At 46.4% G+C, this 24,723-nt stretch overlaps 1 protein-coding gene and 7 non-coding genes across 9 annotated transcripts in view; all 8 read right to left on the bottom strand.

Moving 5' to 3' along the window:
• Window positions 1-9,966: 9,966 nt before the first annotated feature.
• Window positions 9,967-24,723, bottom strand: part of LOC135914027 (Na(+)/citrate cotransporter-like) — a 31,352-nt gene continuing 16,595 nt past the window's right edge. The window contains exons 8-13 of one of the 2 annotated variants that reach the window (XM_065446734.1): window positions 23,755-23,826; window positions 21,701-21,805; window positions 19,599-19,773; window positions 16,220-16,381; window positions 11,721-11,858; window positions 9,967-10,334 (exon numbers count right to left, since the gene is read on the bottom strand). In XM_065446734.1, coding sequence (XP_065302806.1) covers window positions 10,179-10,334; window positions 11,721-11,858; window positions 16,220-16,381; window positions 19,599-19,773; window positions 21,701-21,805; window positions 23,755-23,826 — 808 coding nt within the window. In that variant the 3' untranslated portion in view covers window positions 9,967-10,178. Of the gene's footprint in view, window positions 10,335-11,677; window positions 11,859-16,219; window positions 16,382-19,598; window positions 19,774-21,700; window positions 21,806-23,754; window positions 23,827-24,723 lie in introns of both variants that reach the window. The other variant, XM_065446735.1, reaches the window with a different exon arrangement.
• On the bottom strand, window positions 17,140-17,212 carry TRNAA-AGC (transfer RNA alanine (anticodon AGC)). Its single transcript has one exon. It is a non-coding gene; the product is annotated as a tRNA-Ala (tRNA).
• Window positions 17,653-17,725, bottom strand: TRNAA-AGC (transfer RNA alanine (anticodon AGC)). Its single transcript has one exon. It is a non-coding gene; the product is annotated as a tRNA-Ala (tRNA).
• Window positions 17,910-17,982, bottom strand: TRNAA-AGC (transfer RNA alanine (anticodon AGC)). The gene has a single exon. It is a non-coding gene; the product is annotated as a tRNA-Ala (tRNA).
• Window positions 18,167-18,239, bottom strand: TRNAA-AGC (transfer RNA alanine (anticodon AGC)). The gene has a single exon. It is a non-coding gene; the product is annotated as a tRNA-Ala (tRNA).
• On the bottom strand, window positions 18,424-18,496 carry TRNAA-AGC (transfer RNA alanine (anticodon AGC)). Its single transcript has one exon. It is a non-coding gene; the product is annotated as a tRNA-Ala (tRNA).
• Window positions 18,681-18,753, bottom strand: TRNAA-AGC (transfer RNA alanine (anticodon AGC)). The gene has a single exon. It is a non-coding gene; the product is annotated as a tRNA-Ala (tRNA).
• Window positions 18,939-19,011, bottom strand: TRNAA-AGC (transfer RNA alanine (anticodon AGC)). Its single transcript has one exon. It is a non-coding gene; the product is annotated as a tRNA-Ala (tRNA).

Here is a 24,723-nt window from a genome sequence, read left to right as displayed (position 1 = left end):
TGCCATTCTCCCAGACGGCGGAAGGACATCATTCCTGAGTACAACGCATAATTTCATCAGCGGCCACCAGCGCTATTTATCTACGGAAGCCAGCGCTCTAGTAATGGAACTTCAAGCCATCCACGACGCTATGCAAGATGCGACATCTAAGCTGCCTACCATCAAGCAACTAGACATCTTCACGGATTCTTTAGCGGCTATGCAGGAACTCAAGAAGGTCGATAAGGCGATGGAAATCTGCGAGAGAATACACACTATGAATAGTAAGACAGCTACTTGCGTCAAGGTACACTGGATTCAAGGCCATTCAGCGAACCCTCACAACATTGCTGCTGACCAGCAGGCACACTGCCCTCCTAATCCTGATCCTCCACCTATTCCCCTCCCACCCCAACCCCGTAACTCGCTGCGAGCCCGTAAAAATGTTCTCCGGCAGGACACACGCGCTCTTATCCCACCGTGTGTCTGCTCCCTCCCCCTTCACCTTACTAGGGCGGAGGAAGTTGTGCTTAGGAGGCTTCGGGCCGGGGTGGCCCTTACACCGGCTGTTGTCTCAAGGTGGAACTGGTCGCATTTACCACTGGGTGCTACGTGTCCATACTGCTCTGTTCCTGTGGTGGAATCAGATGCATACCACCTAATATGGACGTGTACGGGTTTAAGTTCGGAACGCTCGCGTCACCTACTGCAAGCCGGCCTCCGCTACAGTGTGACAACCAGCTATGACCGCTGGATACATGATAACAGATTTCACAAAACACTGCTTCAATTCATACACCACACAGGCCTCACAGCACACATATAATACACATATACACTCCAACAATTATGCCTTAAGGGCAAGCCTTCATCGCAATAAAAAAAAAAAAGAAAGCATGACAGGCGAAATTACCATAACCAGAAGGCGACTGGTTATAGCGCGTACGTGCCCGGCATATCGCTGCATAAGGCATAGCTTTCCTTTTCGATTCTTTGTGATAATGAATGCGCTGTCAGAGAGGTCTTTCGGTGGACTGGCCGAAAGACCTTTCTGGGGGAGGCTGGCGACCAAGAGGGGGAGGCTGGCGCAATTCCAGTGGCGGCGGGTGCAGCAGATAAGCCCTCGTCGGGGCGTCGGCGAGCGGGAACAACCTGTTTTTTTTTTTTTTAATGATGACAAGAAAGGAAAAGCGCAGCCGGATTTTGACGTCGTGACAGTGCGGTCAGGGCGGCCGAGGACGCGCGGTGGCCTCTGCTGTCCGAAGATGCGATGTTGCTCCCGTGGAGCTTTGCCCTCAAGTTCGTCTTCGAATCTGTAGGCTTTTAACTTGATACAGTCGAACGTCGTTACAATAGACGCCTTTACTACGAAATCACCCGCACAACGAAAGGAACAATGTGTACACCCTGTGGCCGTATTACGTGAATATTTTCGCTTTTCATTCTTTTGGCCCTTCCTTCGTCATTGGTTATCGCGACAGCACGCCTTCGTCATCGCCGGTGTAAGCCACTTGCTACAACGGGTGATAAGAAATTATTGGAATCGGAGGAAAAGGACTGTCACAAAAATGACTCCTGGCCAGCTTCCTATATTTACACATGTATGTATTGCGAGAGCCAGTATGACGAAGAATTGTACAACGAACTTGCCTCTTTAGAGAAATTTATCAGTTTCACAAATTTACGTCCTTAACGAATTTACTTGTTTAACGCGTAGCTGGTAACATTTTAGTCTTTTAGAAATGAATTATTGCCAACATGCAAGTGCGAAATAAACATTCCTGCTCGGATGGTCAAAGGTACCGCCGAGCTGTGCATGTCTGAATGGCGCGCGGGAGGCTGAATTTAACTCCGATTGCGTCATTCGTGGCGCGACAACAGCGTCATCTGCGCGTTCGACACATGTACTGTCGAGGAAGGGCTCTTTCTGTCTACACAACGATATTAAAGTAAGGCGCATGGGTAGTACGGTTGCAAATATATAAGTGATAATGCTATAACCTCCTGAGACCCGGGATGCACTTGGGTGCACAGATTTTTCCCATACTTTCAGAATCAGTCAGTAGGGTTATGAAGGTGAAAAGTGTTAAATATTTTTCCAATAGCCCTGATAGTTACAGCTCAGCGCGATGTCCAATATATTGGACACCGGGATTCTGCCCGGTCTTTTCTGAGCCAGCGCACACGTACTGACGTACCGCAGATATTGCGCTCAAACTCGTGTGCAAAAATATTTTAATAACTCGAAAGGCAAAGTAGTGAATAAAGTACATAAAAAGATAATTCATCTGTTAAAAAAAAATTTGCTCTTGTGTTCACTTCCTGTGGGAAACTTCAAAACGCCTTTTTGTCCTTGGTGATGCAGAAGAAGAGCCGAAGAGCTGCGCGTACGCTGTTGTATTACCTTAATATAAAATCAAAGATATGCCCTGAAAGCAGGTAGAAATACAAGAAACAGTGCTTACTTCTCCGGCAGCTGCCGTAAAACGCCGCACCACTGAATGCCGCCATTGTGGAACTTTTTCGGCGGGAATTTTAACGATGTATTTTCATCAAAGCTGCATAGATGGCGCGATTTAGTGCTAAAGAACTTTGTTTTCATGTCGCAGCCTTTGTAAACTGCAACGGGCAGCGTTTGCAGTGTCTGCCAGTATTGAGCAGTGGGTAGCGCTCTTTTCTTGGGGTTCCCGAAGCGACAGTCAAGCCTGCTTTGATGGCGAATGCCACTCGGTTTCGTTCTCACTCTCAGTTTCATCCTGCTGCTTTCCTTGAGCCACGAGAGTCTCAGCAACAGATTGGCGGAATTGCATATATTTCAGTATTTCTTTGCGCTGTTTCTTTAGGGAGCGTATGTACCACGTGTACTGCACCTTGGAATTGCTGAGGGCAATGTCGAAGAGGTGAAAGATGGCTCTGATTGTCCACTTGTTGACACGTGCTTTTATCCTGTAGTAACTTATCATTCGGTCTGCGTTGTCAACACCACCCATGTTGACGTACATGCGCACAATATCTGGTAGAGGGATATCGATGTTTTTTTCCCTTACGAGACCGCCTGCGGTAGGTGTCTTGCGGGTCCTAGCCATGGATTGAAAAAAGATAAGTTATCGGCTTAATTCATCAGACACGCGTGGCCGGTCCCTTAAAGAAAAAAAAGACGTGATTTCGTCCACAAGTCGCTAAATGCCAACTGTAGTCGCCTGCTGTTCATAACAAGGCCATCACAAAAGCGCGGTCAAAAAAACCGGGTTGAGTCCTAGCGTCCAACGTAATGGACACGCGAAATCAAAGGAAGCGTAAAAAAAGTGAGCGTGCGAACAGTTTAAATTCCGTATTCTGCGCGTACGCTGTTGTATTAACTTTAATATAAAATCAAAGATATGCCCTGAAAGCAGGTAGAAATACGAGAAACAGTGTTTACTTCTCCGGCAGCTGCCGATAAACGCCGCACCGCTGAATGCCACCATTGTGAAATTGTTTCGGCGGGAATTTGAACGATGTATTTTCATCAAAGCTGCATAGATGGCGCAAGCAGGTGTCCAATAAGTAGGACAGCGCGGTTTTATGACGATGAAAGCCTTGCCACAGGAGTACTGGCTCATTCATGAATGTCCAATATATTGGACAAATCTCCATAGCCGGGTCTCAGGAGGATAACACGCTTTAGTTACCATCGGTTTCAGCAAGCGATCCTTTGAGCCTTTTGGAAGGACGTTTCGCGACGAAACCTTCGTGAATTCGACTCCTGCGTCATTGCACTTTGAATTTTGTATCGTTGTTTGTATACGCAATCTTTTCGATGCCACTAAGTACTAAGTGTTATTCTTGCTGTTTTTGTTCCCTAATAATTATTTTTATTATGTTCAGGAGTTCTTAATTCGGTATAGAAATAAGAAACGTTCCTTTGTACGCGTATAATACAGTTTCGTAACTGATACTATAGCACATTAGCATAATAATGTTCAAATTCTGATTCTGATGCGCGAGAGCCAGTTGAGCTTCGTGCGTTGTTGCTAAGAAGCTCCCTAGAGTTTTCGCGAATGGCACGTCTGGGGCCGAATTCGCAAAGCTTTTCATTGGCAAGTGCGTTCTGCCATTGGTCGCCTTCATTAATAACATGACCAGCATCAGGATTGGCTGTACACTGCTCCTTCCAATAGTGCAAGCGTAGTGCTAGAGGTTTGTGAATACAGGTCCTAGATGGGCACATATCCACAAAAGCGCCTTTATTCTGGAATTCATCGCAACAGCATATTCCGGCGAATCCAGATGTTGGACATATTAGCGAAAGCGACCAATCAATTGTAAGAGAGGTTTGCGAACAGAAAGCTTTGTAAAATTCGTCCTTTGTTCTCTCAGCGTCCTTCGGCAGGCATGCGTGAACCCCTGCCTGCACTAATCAAGGTATAGAAAAACTGCACAACTCGGCTTGTATAATCGCGGAAGTGCTGTGGTAATCAGCACTTCCGCGATTATGCATCGACGTAAAAATGTACTATTGACACGCCTACAATCATAACTGACGTCTTCGTGAATACAGACGCTAGTCGTAATGGTCGACAGTATTTAATTTTGGCTAAAAAGTATACAGACGCGCCATGAAGCCGCGTATACGTGAGTACACAAGCGGAAAATCGCAGAGCTGCTGGCAAGAATATCGACTTGAAGGACAGCGCAAAATACCGTGACGAGACAGGCGTATAAAAGGCGAGCTCGAAAGCATCATGCCCTCGTCCTTTGTGACAGTTGACACTCGCCACGTCTTGCCTTCTCTTGTCTCCTGCAGTCGACAAAATGTTGTAAATATAATTCAAGTCCAGCATAATAAAGGGAACCATTCTTTCATCGGCAAAGAGCACGGCAGCTAGCCAGCTCCAGTACCAGGTCCGTGCGCAAGCAATGAACAACTTCCGGAGCCCACAGTTGTCAAGACGCGCGCTGCCTCTTTCAGGTTTTACGGTGATTGCAGAACGGTTTCTGACGACAGCGCTAGCTCATGTTAACTTTATAGCGATCCAACTTATCTTCCTTTCTTCAGAAAAAAAAAAACACGCCATCAAAGCTTCGGCTTTTTAATGCTCAGAATTTCGTGCACATTCAAACTTGTGATTGACGTCGTCGAAGCCGTGCAACGCACTCTTAATTTCGTTCCATATAAGTTTCCTTAGGTAAGTCAAACATATAAATGTGCCGCTTCTAAGTGACACCTATGCGGAACCAATGTAAGAAGTTAATACATATATTACATTCCGAACGCTCCATTTATGTGTTCCACTTAACTAAGAGGGATGCGGGGCTGAAAATTAACTTTTGAACTCGTGTGCCTATATTTATGACAATTTATAGCTTTATGTATGTTCCTGCTTTAAGCACATATTATAAATTCAAATATTAAAGATCGAATACAAAAGAAGTTATGGCTGCCATACGGACAAATTAGGCATGTCGCGTTAAACTATCATTTCGTAAATAATGAAGAAACACTGATAAGGCCAGTCGCGTGTTTTTATCACATTTTTGTAACAATGTAATCACGTTGAGGCTAAGTTCACATTTTTTCGTTGTCAATATATGTCTGATATGTAATATTTCGTTTTTTTAATAAAAAATTCGAAGTCTAACTAGTTCATCTTGTTCCTGGCAGAATTACAGCCCAGAAGCTACATTGAAAGCAGGTTTCGGCACAGTAGTTTCCAAATGTTAGTTTTCCTCAAGGTTTTCTCGGCCCAAAAGTGCCAACTGAGAAAAATGTGCAGAGTAATTTCAAAACACCTTATTTTATGTTAAGACCATAGTAGTTGTAGTATCAACTTTTATTTACAAAATATCACATTCAGGTCCAGTGGGTGGGTCCCTCAGTCCAGGGCCCCACTGGCGATCGCGGCACTCCGGGCTTGGTCGAGAAGGGCCAATTGGTCCTCCCGCACCGTGCTGGCTAGCCACACCTCCCACTGCCTACTGTTGGATGTTAAGACCATAAATAGCTAATCAAAGTGTGCTGCTCCATAGGTTGGACCCTTCTCTTCAATTCGAAGCTGCCCTACGGCAATTGTTTCCGAGACGTCTTCCCTTTTTTTTTTCAGCTTTAGAGCAGTCCAGCTCCCTTGTCTGCGTCGCATCCAGAATTATGCTTTTCTTGTTCCGTTGTTACTTTGCGCCTTGCTGTACTCTAGATGGAATGTCTCCCATGATTAAAACGCGAGAAAAACTTTCTAACGGGGGCATTCAATTTGTGTTCGGCTTTTTGCCGGCTCTGCAGCCGCGTATTAAATAGCGCATAGTTGCAATAGATTGCAACCAAACTTGGTGATCAGCATCTATGTACAGTCGCGGACAGAATCAAATGGACCACGGGCTCTCCGAAAACGTTCGATACCCGAGCAGCCTGTTGCAGTAACCAGTAAAACTGCCCACGACAACGTTGTTAGCATATTCTAGTCGAGGTCCAAAATGAAAATACCAGATTGCGTTGTGAGGTTGCGGAGATATTCAGCTTTTTCTTAGATTTCATGGTCCGTAATATTCTGTCCGTGACTGTACGTCTAGGAATACAAAATAAACGAAATTAGAAAATGCGTTTTTCAGTAAAAAATTAAGATTTTAGGCCTTATCCTCCCTTAAGGAAACTTGCATGGAACGAGATTAAGAGCGTACTGTACGACCTTCTTGTCTTAGAATCCTGCTATGTTCGGTGCAAGTGCAAAACAAATTGTTGGTTTAACTGGCTACATCGTTTTTTGTCTCCAGGAGTATATTCAGCTTCTGGGCTGGACGCCGGTTAAGTGTTAAAAAAATGAATCCAGTTTCAAGCCAAACACTGCGTCTTCTGCTTACGCAATCATTGAACACCGGTGACATACCCCATGACTGGAAAAAGGCAAAAATCATCCCAATTCAAAAATGAGGCAACCCTTCCAGTAACTAACTATTATTGCCCAATATCATTGACGAGCGTTAGTTACTACTCCAGCACGTTATATATTCCCAGCTAATAGGTCATTCAGGATCCATTAGCTTCCTTTACAAGCACCATCACGGATTTTGTAAGCGCCTATCCTGTGAATCCCAGCTCGATGAATTTGCGCACGATACCTTGCAATCCAATCCGACGGCGGCTGCGTACGGCGCGGCCACGCCCGGCGACGTGGGCCCGACGTGGAAAGCGATCTGCGATGGGCACACAGTGGGTGCGCCGTGTGCTGATAGCTTCGTGCGCGCTGTGTACTCGCCGCTCAGTTCGCGTTGAAGCGAGAGGCAGTACGAAGGCCAATTCGCTCGCTGCTGCTGCCGCACTTTCTCACTCCAGCGTTTCCACGTCGAGTGCGCGCGGTCATCGAGTGAGACGTGATCGTGTTTTCTTGTGCGCGCCTGGCATCATGCTTGTTAATTTAGCTAGTAAGCGAATGTTTGTAAGTTCATACGGCCCATAAACCTACTGTCCTTACTTTGCACAGCTGTGCACTAATTTGCTATCGCAATCGATGCTTCGCCTTTCGGGCCAAACTGCGACTTTTTCTTCTTTTTCTAATAAACCCTTGCGTTAGCAAATTCACATTTATTAAATATCAATTTCACATTGTTACATGCTTGAATTATATACTTACTATTGTATAATTACTGTTGACTACTATTATTCTTCGTTCTGTGTACTTTTCTTTACAAACACAGTAATATATGCTTCAATTACATACTTACTATCGTACGATTGCTGTCAGTAGCCCTGTATATTTTTCATCGTGTGTACTTTTCATCAGGCCAAGACGCAGCAGGAAAGAGATGGTTGAAGCCAATCACATCTCTTAACTTGGCTCCGAAAAGTGTGTAAGCGCGCCATCGGGGATCCTAATCAAGAAAGAACTTCAATATGTTGAACAGTGTTGCAAGGTAAGGTGATTGCCGTTAATGCATGTTTGTGCCTTGCGCATGTTCATTGCGGACTTGGGGGAAGTTGTTTTCCATAATAAAGATTCAGCCACCTTCCTGTCGCTATGTTCGTGTTTACCTCTCGACTTTTCCCTTTTTTCAAGTTTGCTGGCATTGTCTGAGTATAATGAGCACTTCCTTTACGAACGTAGTTTATTTGAGTACATATTTATAATACAAACATATTTATTTGCCCCCGTCTTATGTAATGCCTTCGGGCCTTTAAGACTATACAATAAATGCAATTAAATCAAATCAAATGAAACAGGCGCGTCTGTCTGCTCAATAAAGCAATGTCGAAACAATTTTCTCTAAAAGTGGTAAAATGTTTAGTACAGAAGCATTTCGTCACAGAAATCCGTAAGCAGGGGAGTATTCTGTAAGAGTCCACCTAGTGGACATGTCTATTTCGTCTGCTGTTCACAGCAGACGAAATAAAAGAAGTTCACAAAAGAAGTTCACAATGGCTGGGAGCTGGTGGGCGCATCGCCAGCAACCATGCGCCACAGCCAATCAGCATTTCAGAAGCAGATGAAATGAACATGTCCACTAGGTTCACTCTCACAGAATACCTTCTCTGAAATCACACTATAGCAGCCATAATCAAGGGCAAAATATTTTGGCTCAGAAAAATAGTGCAAGAAAAAAGAACAAGCAGCGACCACAGGTTAAACCACAAGCCGGCATATCAGTGATGATGGACCAAGACAGACGTGACAAAATCTCTTGCTCCCTTGACATCCCTGATAGCACTCGGGGCTCAAGTTGCCCATGGTTCGGCGTCATCTCTCGTATCTCGCTTCTCGGAGGACGTCATTCCACTTACTCAATGAGCAAGCGGAGAAATAAATACGGTACTATTTACCTCGACACTTTGCCTGCAAGAAAAATAACCCTCACGCGCAAAAATCCTAAGGTGGTAGACCTACTTTTAAGCTATGCGCAGTAATGAATGGCAGGGGCATAATATGCTGGGCTCGCATGCACAAAAATAAAGTTGTTACATTAGAATTTTTCGAAAGGGCGAATTACAGTCAATCCTGATGCTGGACATAATATTAGTGCAAGCGGCCAAACACAAACAAAAAGCTTTGTGAAATTGGCTCCTGGTTCGTCATAAAATGTAACGCAATGGCCAGCGTCGTAGTAAAATGACCGCAACGCCCAATGACGCGTCAGTATCTAGAAAGCGCAAGAAAGAAAACCTTGCTGCAGCCGTTCAGTTAACTTTTTAATCGGTAAGCTTGCGCGGTCTCGTTTTGGGCCCGCATCCTGCTCGCAGCGGCTGGTCGTTAACCGGACTTTCATACCGGTCTACATCATAGAAACGACAAAAACGTCCTTGAAGCCCCCGCTTCTCGGGGCGTACAATACTATTGCTGTCGAACATAGTTGAAGCGTGTTGTAGTAAGCCCCATAATCATTCGCCGCACGTTGCAGCCTACGCCGAGTGGTCTTGCCGTATACTCTTCGTTCAGTCATTTTATTCCACACCAGGTTATAGCACGACAGCGTAGATACGTCGAAGCGAAGTGAGCCGGCTTCTGCCAGCGAACACGTCAAAACACGCCTTCACACTGTGGCAGCAGTGTACTTCTGAACCCACGAGACTTATGGTCACGCGTTGGTGCCAAAGAACGGGCGACCATGAGTCTCGTTTGAAAACAAAAAGTTTGTAACAAAAATATTCAGTCCTGTAGTCAACTACGGGTCATGGCCCGTATTCACAAAGCATTTCTTGCGCTAGAACCATTCAAAAGAGCATATGCAAGCCACTCGTGATGTTGGGGATCGTATTAGTGAAGGCGGATTATCACTTACGTAGCACTTAAATCATTTTAATTGCGTAGCAAACGTGGCGCCACCAGGAGGGCCGTATATTTTATAGGTTATTGTTAACAATATTCTCCTAGTTGACCTTTAAATTTGGCGGGCAATTGTCGCGGATGAAGGACGGTTGTGTGCGCGTGTGTGGACGCGTACCTGGTGTGTGTGCCTGTGTGCGCGTGCGTGTGCGTGTTTAAGTGTGCCTGTGTGTGTGTGTAAATATTAAAAGGATTTATACGCGCGTTCAATTTATTGGAGATTTTGTGCGTCATAGGAGCCCGTTTCGCGTTAGCAAACTGCGAGACGTCGTCTCGTGCAGAGCGAGAAAACAAAAAGCAAAGTTTCAGCGACGGCTGCGAGGAAGATGTCGCAGACAACCTGACGAAAGACTGCACAAGTGATGCACCGATTGTTTCTTGCCACTGAACGGTTTAGCACTTGTGCGCCCATCAGTAAGGGGTGGCGTCGATGGCGGGCGCACTGCTGAAGCAGGCGTACGCCCACGCAGGAAACGAGTTCAGGTTGAAGATGTATTCGCCCAGCGTGTTGATCAAGGCAAGGTTCACGATCTGGCAGCAGAACTTGACGATGATGCCCGGTATCAGCTGCGAGTGCAACGGGCAGAACCGTGAGCAGCATGAATGGGGTTCGGGGAGAAAAGTACTCACCATTTCCCTACGAAAATTGATAGAGGGAACTCTGGCGCTAATGTCTACGGGGAATCCAATCATGGCGGTTCCGTGACCTTTTAAATGATGCTTAGTACGTGGGCTTTCCTTAAGTGCGTCCTTTTTGTTTCGAACGGCGTTGCGACTTTGCTAACTGGTCAGTTTGAAAACTATCGTGTCATATATGGGACAACTCGCAGGAACTATACATTAGCACAGTCTTACCTCTTTCCGGGTTGCAATAAAGTCATTGTTTCAATATTTAGGGTAGGAAAGGCACATGAAGCGTAGTAGATAAGGACACAAGAACGTCTGAAGCCAGAAGCACGAAGATCAGACAAGTCCGTGCACTGACCATCATTCACATGGTAGACTGAAGGATTGCAGCATCAGAGTTCCCTCTAGTAATATTAGTAGAAAACTATGTTATTAACTGGCACCATGATGGTCGCTGTGACGTTGTACAGCTGGCACGGTGAAAACAATTCTCATTCTTAGAGCATTAGAGGCAGGGGGAGCGTGCGTGCGCAACCCATACAGCGGATAGTCTCGATCTGAGGACTTCTTTTGTGTCTAATAAACCTACGAAATTCTCAAACTAACAAGACCACACCAGCACTCTCCGTAAAGGTAAGTTATTCCGAAAATTTCGTTTGTGGCGATCATCAGACTTAATTAGTCTAATTTTCATCGTACGATTATTTCAAGAACATTACATGCGGAAGGAATCGCTTGGAACGCCAATAATTAATCGCACACGCCATTTAGATGTTTTGACGAACATATAGTGGAACTTGTTATGATTTATGCGCCGCAAAAGTTTAATGCGCTGCAAAAGTGAACAACGAAATTAACCTGACTCGGAACGCTTAACTTCACATCTGCCCTCCCTAAGCCTTATAAGTAGCGGTATTCCGTCGTTCTCATGTGAAATAGGTGATTTCCTCCAGCGATACCACGGACCTGTGGAGGTACGCTAGCTATAGTTCTCATTCTATCTTGTACAACTTTGGTTAGGCATCCACAATCATTCAGATTCTATAAATTTTAAACCTAGTACAATAGCAACTATTTCAAACTACACCACCATCTCTCTCCGCAGTGCAACTTCAGGACTATTTGGTATAAACAGTGCCCACTAGTGGTACGATGTCTCACAAATTAAAAAAAAATATATTACTGAGACGCCACTTATGTAGGCCGACGATTCCATTACGTCATGCAACAACGCGCTGAACCAGCATTTCCCAGCGAAATGTATATGCGCCCGCCCTACGCACATGACGACACTGCTCAAAATGCCCAGCACGGTGCAGCGCGCACCAAGTCCTTAGTGTTCACGTGTCCCTCGTCGCAGATGATGGCGATGACCGAGGAGGAAGCCGGAAAGATGCACGCCTGCGTCACCGACAGGCACACCGGGAACACCAGGTACAACGGGTTCAACTTGAGTTTGCAGGCCTGCGAATCCATATAGAATGACTTGATGAATTAATAGATATCAGACAGGAAAAGGCGCTACTCCGGCGATCACTCCATACTCTCTTGATTAGGTGTTCTAAATGCGTAAGCATTTCTGTGCCTACCCACCCAAAGAGGAAACCTGTCTGTCCGTCTGTCACGTAAAACGAATTGCTTTAAAGAAATTAATGTGTAATACAAGATAAACTCGAAAGGCGATTCGTTGGCAGCGGTGAGTTCCGAACCCTACGCCTTCGTTCTCAGAAGCCGGCTGTCTTACTCACTGCGCTAAACGAGCACACTTGCAAAGGGGGAATATATTTGAACCATATGAATGTGTTGCACCGGCGGTCCAAAAGAATTCTCAAAGGAGAACAGTTTTTATGAAGGCTTTGTTGAAACATTTGTTGACGGTGGAATAAAGGCCACCATCACCAAACATGTAGGACCACATGTAGAGCCGACTTTAAGCATTGTAGACATAAGGTAAATTCCGATTTTGCAAAAACTTAATGCCAAACACGCCACATCTCCGATGTGTTTCGGTGGTTGCGGGATGCGTTTTCCGTTGGGGCGTTCCTTCACCATAGAGTTTCGTACAGTAATTGCATGAAACTATACATGCCTTCACCGTCCGAGACGTCACCTATCTCTGAAGGCTTAGGCGCTTCACGTCGCGCAACACAGACAGATAGGCAGTCAATGAGCTGATAAGGAGCGGTGAGGGGTTATGTGGGTCCCACCACGGTTGGCAAGGGTTCGACGCGGTTGGATAAAGTGCTAAAGGGCGATAAGAGCTTATAATGATCGGAAATTTTCTGATAATATTAATAAGTACCGGTAAGGGTCGTATAAGGTCCGATAAAGTTTACAAGAACCTATAAGAGTTGATAAGGGTCGGATTATGTATAATAATGTCAATAAGGTTAGATAAGGGTTTATAAGGGCTGACAAGGGTCGGTTCTAGTTGTATAAGGTTGATAACAACAATGGTCGATAATGGTTTATTAATGGTTGGATCAAGTTTTATAACACTGATAACGACACCGGGCTGTGTGGAGATGAACAAGTGCACAATGCTTGCGCATACTTCGACAACTCCCACAGAAAAATTCTGCGTAATTTTTTTAATAGTATGCATGTTCGGCTCACGCTTGGCAACTTGACTGATATGAGCACATAGCGCGCATCACGCTGGTGGCGATTGCCACTGAAGTTTGTAGGACTGATCGATCAATGTCGCAACATAAACGCATCGGGAGGAATCTTGCTGCGGTTTGCGATTATATACATGAGTACTTTGATTCTACGCACGTGACTCAGTGTGGTTGGTTCTTTCTTTCATCTAATCGTGCTCTTTATCGAAGTCTTGATGGTCAGCGAGTGTGCCACAAAGTGGAAAAATAAACAACTGATACGTAGTTAGGATAGAACACCGACACTCCTGATTTCAAGATCAGTTCGTTATTAGAAGTCGCATTGTTTTTTTTTTTTCAAATTAGCACTATTGCAATGTGCGACTAAAACACGTGCTCACATGTTGCTCGAGCTGCCCGAACAGCTTGATAAGCAGAACTGCTGCTACAGAAGCGATCACACTACGGACATATTTTTTTGCGGTACCTAATGTCCAGGCACATGCGTGGTGCAGGTCGTACACTGACGCGTAAAGCGCCCTGAAACAACCGCCAAATTCGAAATGCGTGCCGCACCTCTAAAAAATACACCGTTATCGGCCCGCGCGCTTGCTCATCACAACCTGCCCACAAACCTTGGTTAAAGGTACCGACAACTGTTCGGAGCGTGCCTTGACATTATCGTGCCGACGGAAAGAATGTGACTCACAATGGCAGGAATGAGCATAACTTTATCCCTTAAATATGGAGTTTATATTTTTAAACTGGCTCCAAAACATGTCTCAAAATGACGTGGTGCGACACTTCGCGGTGAAACATGTTGTTACGCCCTTGAAAATCATGTCCAATTCCAAATAAATGTGCAGGCATCTTGTTCTTTTTAAATGCTAAATCTAAAAGGTCGTAAAAACGTTTATTTTCCTAATATTGCAAATTATGTCTATTTATCTGTGTAATTCTAACCCGCAAATAAGTGTATCGAAAAGTGGCGCTGCGTGCGCTCGAGGAAGCAGAGCCATGCATTGACGGAGCGCCGCCGTCTCACAAGCAGTTCCCCTGGCAAGCTTCACGCTACTTCAAAACCAGCCACTGCAGTGCACCGATTTTACCGTAACGCCACACAGGAGTCTGCAACCCAGCTGACAGCGAGTTTTCCGTATGGCCACACTAGTGCATGGTGCAACCAGCACCGCCCTCCGCCTCAGTCGACTTGGTCAACTCGAAGCCGTAGCGGACGGCGCGTCAACAACCGCTACCGACCACAAAATGCTATGGGGGCGCTTAACCTATTACACTTTGGTTAACATTGCTCGTAATTTCACATAAATATTACATATAGGCTAATATTCGTGGCACACGAGTACCAAAGCCATGTTCTCAGTAAACCAGTGGAGAAACACCGATTCCGAGTTAAACATAATTTGTCTCGTATCGTAGTTCTCCCTTCGTGCGAGAGGTTTGAGAGTAGTCGTCGGACTACGCGAAACACCCAATGTATGCAGCGCTTTATTCTAGTCGTCGATATTTTGCGTGCAAGACAAGTTCTAGGCGATGTTTCTTTTTCCGGTGACGGTGGTGTGCTCAGCATATAGCTGGCTGTCCAGTGCTGACGGCACCCGTATATCCCTCTTTCATGGGCAGCGCTTCAAAAACAACCACTGGGGGCCATAGAACGCATGAGTTTGAGATCCCTTAACTGTGGCTTTTTCATCATTTTACAGAAGAAAGGACGATATGTGCACATCCGCGACGTTATAGATGGCGAGCCGTCTCATGCACAGTGCACCGTGGCGGCCAGGCGCTGATTCGGAGTTGATCACGTCTCGTATCGGCAGCTAGTGTTCGTGTTAAAATGGTTGAGTGGTCGTCGGTTGTCGCAAAATATCCGCTTAACATCTCACTTAAACCTAAGCTGCAATAATGTTTTATGAGAAACAGGTTGTAAGTTACAACGGATGTTTGATTCGTCGTGGGCGGCGATGCTCATCTCTTCGATGACGTCACGAAGCTTCGCGGTCATCCTCTGGTCGGACACGTATAGGTGGTGTTCGAATACACGCCGCTGCGGCGGTTGTCTCTGAGCACCAGACGCATATGTGAAATTCTATGCTTTTGCTATATTTGCATGTACCGGATGTAATTGCTGACCCAAAAAGACGTCAAATCTGCTGTTTTACACCGCTTAATCTGTCACCGGCAGAAAAGTTTGCAAACGATAAAAATGTCCGTGACATCCCTACATTAATAAAATATTGTTGTGGCTGTTTATAGGTCACAATCGCAAGTTTAATAAAACAGCTATTTTGCCGCTTGATGTGCACATGTTTCAAAGGGCTAAGTTTCTGTCGCCGTGTACATCAGTTACCATTGTTTTGGCGTCTAGACAGAGTAAATATAAAGGACGTTTTGCAGATCGAAAAATTGTGCCTTAAAGCTTTTCGGACATTTCCGGAATGAACTCTTGCGGCTGTAGACCCTTTCGATAGTAGGCTTTCCATCACGCTAATAAAATTTCGCGTTTTAAAATTGGTTCTCGGTTCGTGTAACGTTCATTTTCTTTGCCTTAAGGCTGGCCTTTTGCATTCACCTTTAAGCGTCATATGTGTGCGTTCCTCGATCCTTCGCATTATAGAAGCATTCTGGGCCGAGTACCGAAGTGCGGCTTATTAACGTTGCGTGGGCTAACAGCATCAGGCACAGAACGCAATGACCCACGCACACACCCCTTAACTTCAGACTACTGGAACAAAACGTGGAAACGAAAATAAACAAACACACACGTGATTGTCAAAGTGCGCTGACATTTGGTACATTTTCGTAAAAACTTCGCCGCATCATTTCGCGCTTAGATTACTTCCGCTACCATAAATAGACCAGTCGGTGGACACCGCTACACCCTCTCTCTCTAGTCAGACACACTGAACTGATGCGGTGCAGAATAGGACGTATTAGCATTCGGCGTTTCCAGGTCTTCCACCCAAGGTCTGACCAAGAGACCAAGGTCTGACCAAGGCTTAGATTCGGTGACCTGACGAGAACAGCCATATTCAGCACGTCAGGGCCAATGACCCTGGTCTCGAGGAGCACTTGTGATCACGGGATATAGCGGATCCCTCCATTATTACAAAGAAGCGCAATCGTTACAATGTTGGACGGGGAACAACTTGGCCCGCCTTCGTATACATTTGCTTCCCGTGTTCCGTCGGCATCTTTCGTATTACGTACCAAGGAAATGACGACGGGCAGCAGCATGGTCGCGGCTGCGTCGTTGGGTGTGAACTCGGTGAGCAAGGCGGCGCTAAGGGAGATGAGAACCTGCATTTGTAGCGGTGTCCGGATGTTCAGACTCTCGATCAGAACCACGAACTCGGAAGAGAGCTGCGTGACCTGCGCGAAGGAGCCCGACGCACGAACGCAATTCAAAGAAACTTCATCATTTTCCCTGCAAAACAGACTGAACATTAACCGAAACCTGTCAAAACAGCTTTACGAAAGCCTCGTGTTTCATAGACGGCACCAGGTATACGTGCTACAAACGGTACAATATTTAACGCTTACAAACGCACGCGATATAACGCGCAGATATAAACTTACCTCGTACAATATTTACGCTATTGCTAAACACGTATCAGCAAGTAGTGTGGTAACACTAGAGAGATTGGCAGTAGTATTTAACAATCGGCAACCATTCACAATGGTATAAAACCCGCCTTTAAGTGAGGAACAACGCCACACAAGAAAATATTGGCGGTAGTGAGTCAGCCGCCAGCCTTTACAGCAGTTCCGTTTTCACATCTGCTGACAAAACCTTAAATCGTCCAATCATGGCGCATTTTATCAGGGCTAGAGACTTCGAATTCACATAGGACGACGAAAGAATGTCGGGGCAAGCGGCGCCCTTGTCCCATTAAGGGCGCATATGTATATAAGAACAGCACTTGATACTACAGGTCACGAGGATGCCAACAAGTTAATAAAAACTCAGCGTACGTTCTAACTAAAGTTAAACTTATGCTGCCGGAAAGCGAGTGCCGCTACAGGAACAGAATACCGGTTCCCCTGTTGCAGCTACCTTCCCCCGCGTACGGCGTTTGTTCAATCTTGTGCCACGAAATGTAAAAAGAAAAAAAAACGAAAAAAGAAAGTGGAGGTGCTGGGTATCGATCCCAGTACCTCTCGCATGCTAAGCGAGCGCTCTACCATCTGAGCTACACCCCCGACGGAGGTGCCAAGCGTAGACACACCTTCCAAAGAGTAATCACACGCGGATCCTGCCGGAAAGCGAGTGCCGCTACAGGAACAGAATACCGGTTCCCCTGTTGCAGCTACCTTCCCCCGCGTACGGCGTTTGTTCAATCTTGTGCCACGAAATGTAAAAAGAAAAAAAAACGAAAAAAGAAAGTGGAAATGCTGGGTATCGATCCCGGTACCTCTCGCATGCTAAGCGAGCGCTCTACCATCTGAGCTACACCCCCGACGGAGGTGCCAAGCGTAGACACACCTTCTAAAGAGTAATCACACGCGGATCCTGCCGGAAAGCGAGTGCCGCTACAGGAACAGAATACCGGTTCCCCTGTTGCAGCTACCTTCCCCCGCGTACGGCGTTTGTTCAATCTTGTGCCACGAAATGTAAAAAGAAAAAAAACGAAAAAAGAAAGTGGAGGTGCTGGGTATCGATCCCAGTACCTCTCGCATGCTAAGCGAGCGCTCTACCATCTGAGCTACACCCCCGACGGAGGTGCCAAGCGTAGACACACCTTCCAAAGAGTAATCACACGCGGATCCTGCCGGAAAGCGAGTGCCGCTACAGGAACAGAATACCGGTTCCCCTGTTGCAGCTACCTTCCCCCGCGTACGGCGTTTGTTCAATCTTGTGCCACGAAATGTAAAAAGAAAAAAAAACGAAAAAAGAAAGTGGAGGTGCTGGGTATCGATCCCAGTACCTCTCGCATGCTAAGCTAGCGCTCTACCATCTGAGCTACACCCCCGACGGAGGTGCCAAGCGTAGACACACCTTCCAAAGAGTAATCACACGCGGATCCTGCCGGAAAGCGAGTGCCGCTACAGGAACAGAATACCGGTTCCCCTGTTGCAGCTACCTTCCCCCGCGTACGGCGTTTGTTCAATCTTGTGCCACGAAATGTAAAAAGAAAAAAAAACGATAAAAGAAAGTGGAGGTGCTGGGTATCGATCCCAGTACCTCTCGCATGCTAAGCGAGCGCTCTACCATCTGAGCTACACCCCCGACGGAGGTGCCAAGCGTAGACACACCTTCCAAAGAGTAATCACACGCGGATCCTGCCGGAAAGCGAGTGCCGCTACAGGAACAGAATACCGGTTCCCCTGTTGCAGCTACCTTCCCCCGCGTACGGCGTTTGTTCAATCTTGTGCCACGAAATGTAAAAAGAAAAAAAAACGAAAAAAGAAAGTGGAGGTGCTGGGTATCGATCCCAGTACCTCTCGCATGCTAAGCGAGCGCTCTACCATCTGAGCTACACCCCCGACGGAGGTGCCAAGCGTAGACACACCTTCCAAAGAGTAATCACACGCGGATCCTGCCGGAAAGCGAGTGCCGCTACAGGAACAGAATACCGGTTCCCCTGTTGCAGCTACCTTCCCCCGCGTACGGCGTTTGTTCAATCTTGTGCCACGAAATGTAAAAAGAAAAAAAAACGAAAAAAGAAAGTGGAGGTGCTGGGTATCGATCCCAGTACCTCTCGCATGCTAAGCGAGCGCTCTACCATCTGAGCTACACCCCCGACGGAGGTGCCAAGCGTAGACACACTTTCCAAAGAGTAATCACACACGGATCCTGCCGGAAAGTGAGCGCCGCTACAGGAACAGAATACCGGTTCCCCTGTTGCAGCTACCTTCCCTCGCGTACGGCGTTTGTTCAATCTTGTGCCACGAAATGTAAAAAGAAAAAAAAAACGAAAAAAGAAAGCGGAGGTGCTGGGTAGCGATCCCAGTACCTCTCGCATGCTAAGCGAGCGCTCTACCATCTGAGCTACACCCCCGACGGAGGTGCCAAGCGTAGACACACTTTCCAAAGAGTAATCACACACGGATCCTGCCGGAAAGTGAGCGCCGCTACAGGAACAGAATACCGGTTCCCCTGTAGCAGCTACCTTCCCTCGCGCACGGCGTTTGTTCAATCTTGTGCCACGAAATGTAAAAAGAAAAAAAAAGAAAGTGGAGGTGCTGGGTATCGATACCAGTACCTCTCGCATGCTAAGCGAGCGCTCTACCATCTGAGCTACACCACCGACAGAATGCTCCTTCTTCAGTCACCAAATGAAAAGAAAAAAATAACTGCCGAGTTTCAAAGACCGAACAGCGGAAGTTTCAAATGGCGAACGGTGGAGGCTGCACCGGAGCGATTTCAATGTGACGAAGACGTTTTGAAGAATCGTCTGCCTGGAACCGTCAAAAAGCAACCACCGTACGTAGCAGGAAATAGAATGCGTAATTTTGTTTTCAGAAGCACGACGCTATAGTCACTCAGCCGCTTTGGCTGGTTAGGGACGCGTGTGCCTATTTTTACCGGCGGGTAAGCGGCGGCAGAGGGTTTCGGATACACGGCCTTCCGTGGCCAAGCACCCACCTCGCTGGCTACACCGAGGGCGAGCCCGCCGCCGAAGGTGAGCAGCATGCCCCAGGCCATCTTGTGCTTAACCACGCTCCACGAGAGGATGCGCTTCTCCAGGTTGTCGCAGGACATGGGCACCGCGAACAGCACCGCCACCGCCATGAATGCCACCGACGTGTCGTCCACCGCGCTGCGTACCGCACAAACACAAGAACCCTGCGGTAATCAGGTTATGAACTCATGACACCGGATCACGTGAAGGTGGAACCAGAAGCCAGGGGCGCTATAACGTAAAGCTATTCCAAACTTTTCTATTCCAATTCTGCAATCAGCCCTCCGCGACTAGTCAAAAACTTTTTTGGACCACCCTCACTTCACCTGCCTTTCACGCGACGTCACAAAACCGCGAAAACTCACCGCATCAAAGTGACGTGTACGCTTTCAAGGTGCATTAATATGCCGAACAGAACTGAATTTTTTTCTGAATAGCCCCAGGCTGCCCCGTCCCGAAAGGAATAAAAGATGACTGCCGCCGATCGCTCAGGCACTGGATACTCGCACCTCCCGAAGAGCATGGGTTTGTTTGCGTACAATAAAACTTTTTGCGTGGCCGTGTAACGTTTTAGAGAACTATAGCAGACGCCGGCGCCACCCTCTTCATCCGGTTATCTGTTTTCAGTGCACTGGCTCGGCCCGATCGGATCCCTCTCCACTTGAGCGTGCTCCTCACCTCTTGTCAGCCAATTAGCTAAAACAAGGCGCTCAGTACAGGCAATGTTATTAGTTTTTAGAACAAACAAAAGTGACCTCCTATAAACAAGGAGAGCGTTTGATTGGTGTGTTCAGACAACCCTGCGAGTCACCGCCTGATGCTTGCGTCGGTGGTTACGCAAATTTAACATCAGGAGATTGGAATAAAATCATATTGGAACAGTTTTACTTTATAGGGCCCCAGGTTATTAAAACGAGTGCGCAATTTCCTCGAAGGCTGTGCTTTGGAGATAACGTTTTTGTAATGCCTTACTACACTCCGAGAAAAACAGCGCAGCAACAGGACCAATGAAAATATAATATAGCCTTTGTTGTTTCTTTTTTCTTTTCATTGTTTCTGTTACAGCGCTGTTCTTGTCGGAGCGTTGGTCAACAAACTAGCCCATCTTCACACCCTTATACCTTATTACAAGCTGCTATATAGGTAAGTGCGCGAGAAACGCTGTTTACCTAACTGCCTAAACTGCACTAATTGCAGCGCCTTGTCCTGTCGTCTTTATTGTGTTCGCTGTTTTGCGCTTAACAAAGTCATTATGCACTAATTAATCTCCTAAATATTTTGTCCTTAGCGCAGCCGTCAGTATTCAAGGCACATGTCTATACCCGCGAGGAAGGCCGAGACTTAAGAGTATTCTCGAATTCTTCGAGAAAAACCGTGGTGCCTGTGACGACATTCTTTCTGTTCTACGAATTTCTGTGTGGCAGTGTACAAGCAAGGCATTGTAGGAAAACTATACATGAACCATCGATGCATTTATCGGCACCTTTGGGGGAGCAGTGAATCAAAACTGGTGCTAATCTCCAGATTTCTAGCAAGTGGACAAAGAATCTGCCGAGTGAGCACACGCTCGACCATGCCCCTTCTTGTCATTGTCGCCGTCCTCCTCTTGCGCCGAAATGTTATTGCAAGCTTTGAGCACAGACTGGCTTCGGTTCTGCAATTGTGACTTGTGCCCTAAATTGATTACTTAAAGATAATTAACGATATCTAGCTATCAAAAAAGTAAGCAATCGATGCTGAATTCCTGATGTCTGCTAGCCCGGATAATGTGTCGTCCTCTAAGCAAAAATGGTTTCCATAGCCGACCGGCAAAGAAACTGAAATAACGTGTCTGCGTAAATTGTGTTGTTTTTTTCTTTTCAATCAGCATGTCGTTTTCTTGTAGCACGCCGCGTTCTTTTCACGCTACGTATATGAACCTCGCACGATTCGGCATACAGTTCACAGTTGACCGTCAGCACTGGTGTGACGTTCGTCTCTCTCGTTTCGCTGTCAGCGTTGGTTGACACGTCAGACGCAAAGCGTACTACAGCCCCAACTTCGCGCAGCCGAAAAGGAAGCTCACCTCATATGCGACCATTTCTCCCAGCCCTTGAAGAAGACGGCCTTCCTGGTCGACCAGAGGAAGAACACCACGGCCAGCACGACCATGACGACCTTCTCCGCGGCGCTGAAAACGACCGAGGACAACTCAATTCTTTATTCACCGCAAAGCATCTTGGATGGTTTCTTGAGCTCCGTAGAAACAGCTTGACGGGCCCACAGAGACCCTTACAGAGCAATACGCTACATAAAGTACGTGGATAATAATACATAAATTGCACACGGCGAACACAATAGGCACACAGCACTAGTTGTGTGATATAAAATACTCGTACACAAAATATAGAGGTCATAACACGGAGGCATTGACTACCGAGCAGTATGATGAAACTTCACAGCAAGAAGGTTTCTTGAGCTTGTCCATGTCATCGCCTTTCTTGCCGATGTTCTTCTTTTTTAGTACTGCTCGTTTTATTTTCTATTTATTTGTTCTTTGCAGAGTGAAAATTTCTTTTATTTACGAAAGCGACAGCGCACACCGTATCAACTTCTAGTGCATCACGTTCACGCAAACAAGCCTTGGCAACCGATCAATTATTTTTTCCGCTAATCGAACAAGACTCCAATCGGGATTAAGTTGTTTATCGGATGAATAGCTTCAGCCTCCCTTTAACACATTGTAATATATCGGAAAAACAATCTCCCGCCACACGCCAGCCATCGCCACGCAAGAAAAAAGAAAGCTATGATACTAGGATTGTCCGCCGGCTTTCTCGCAATACAGGCACGACTATGTCGCCGTTTCCCAGCTGTTACCAGAGGCTCGAGGGAAGTGGAAGTGTTATTCTTTTGCCTCGTGTTTCTATCAGCCGTACTCTAGCACCGAACGCTAACGTGTCACGCCAGACGAAAGCGAAAACTCTAGGCCGTTTTCTCTGACGCTTTATCACGCTCTCAACGTGTGACAGAGAAGCACAACTGTTGCGAAAGAACGACATGCGCGCGCGGTAATGCGAAACGTCGGCACAGCGGCGTGTGCTCGAATAACGTGTGCGACTCGCCAGAAGCGTGGGAAGAAACGGCGCACACGGAAGTGGGGACTGAGTGAGATCCCCGTCGCCGACGACTCACGCTCTCTCTATTCAGTGTCAGTGCGCGCAGTCTCGACAGACCAAGGAAAACCGATTCAAACTGGCCGCCACCGGTCCTCACGAGAATCTACTGGGATGTGTGGGGAAACGTCGTGGGAAACAGTCGTGAAAAACGCGCGGGCGTCTAGACGTCACGCGTCACACGTGTGATGAGCGCTTGTTTCGTGTCCAGAAATGAAATGCCAAGACTCTCGGTGGAACGAAAAGCGAGCAGACGTCAACCCTGGGCTGCGTTAACTGCGGTGGTTTGGGCAAATCGACAGCAGTTTTGGTTTTTCTCAATTACCGTGCTAAGCCAATAACTGGAGCACCACGAAGTGATAGCGGATTTTTTCGAGGCTGCCGTGGTGTACAAAACTTTTTCTCCGAATGATGGTCCCATCCATGCATACTCACCTAGAAAGCTACAGTAGTGCTTCAGCTTACAGCCCCGCTGTTTAGCAAGTGGTTAGGCGCTCAGAGCAGCTTTTTACAGTGAATTCGCAGCTGAGCTGATAGTGAATGTGTTACACACGTTGCCGGAACTTTCTCGAAGTCAAGTAGGCGCCTGTATACTGCGGTTGCTGTATATCATTGATTGATTGATTGATTGATTGATTGATTGATTGATTGATTGATTGATTGATTGATTGATTGATTGATTGATTGATTGATTGATTGATTGATTGATTGATTGATTGATTGATTGATTGATTGAAGGTGAGTGTCTTGTAATAGATGAAAGCTATCTGCTCGTAAACAGGAGACACCGAGAAACATCCCTAAAATCCAGTGCCCGCGCACCAAGCTCCTGAATCCAACCGCTGAGGAAATTAGCCTGCGGGCCACTGAAGTTTCAAACGAACGTGCTTGAGCCCCGTCGCAGACAAAGATGCTATTTTCTCGGTCATAAAGCCCGTGTAGCTCGCAAACTTCATCGACTTACGTGACATTGCCAAGGCTCCTGTACTTTACCAGGAAGGCGTCATGAATCGCTCCCTTGCGGAAGTCTGTCGCGCTGTGGTAAAAAAATCAAACGGTAAATTTAGGACAAGTTCGTGTCCTGCCTTCAGCGCTAAAACTGCTAGTTTATTCAATGTTAATTGCCTCGGATGCTTGAAACGCGAATACGGCGCACAGTGGACACGGCTTGAGCCAATGCAGCCGGCGTTTTACAAAAATCATGATATCAAGGATAGATTAGGTGCTCAAAAAAACAACCAAATTTTAATGAATAATTTTTCGTCACGACAACTGCACCTATTTCTTCAGTATGAGACAGCTCTGGATTAATGTTGACCGTTTGAGCTTTGTGACGCGCCTGCAGAGCAATACAAGCGCTCTTGGATACCACCCAACTATAATAAGAATGAATATAGATAGCCCGTACACGGTCTAAAGGTTCCAAATAGACTGCCTTGCCTTGTTATGACGTCTTGCTTCGACCTCGTCAAGTCTACTTCATTTGGGGTTTCGTTGCTGTCCGTAGACTTTTAAACGAGTTGTCCACACAAAGTTTACAGACTTTAGTGGGCAGCGAGGTCAAAAGCCCGAGAGCTGCAAACACATTTTAAACATACATTCCTCCGTAGAAATGTATAGATATATATATATATATATATATATATATATATATATATGTATATATTGTAGTTGATAGTGTCAGAATGCAGCTATACCGAGGCTGCGAGAAGGTGTTACTCAGCAGGACGTCATATACGCTGAGTCAAATAGTGGCGCATATAGAAGGAATGTGTCAAGACTGCATGACAGACTTTGCGCATCATTTGGCCAGTACCTTCCGCGGTATATAGCAAATCACCGCTAATTTATGAGTGCATCGCGAAGCTGAACTGGATGCGCTGAGCCATTAATGCCAGCTCCTGATCTCTAGAGGTGGCGCTTCTGTGTCTTT

This window comes from Dermacentor albipictus, chromosome 4 (genome assembly GCF_038994185.2).
Source record: "Dermacentor albipictus isolate Rhodes 1998 colony chromosome 4, USDA_Dalb.pri_finalv2, whole genome shotgun sequence".
In the NCBI taxonomy this organism is placed as follows: Eukaryota; Metazoa; Arthropoda; class Arachnida; order Ixodida; family Ixodidae; genus Dermacentor; species Dermacentor albipictus.
Note: the sequence above shows the minus strand (reverse complement) of the source record. Positions and strands in the feature narration are given on the sequence as shown.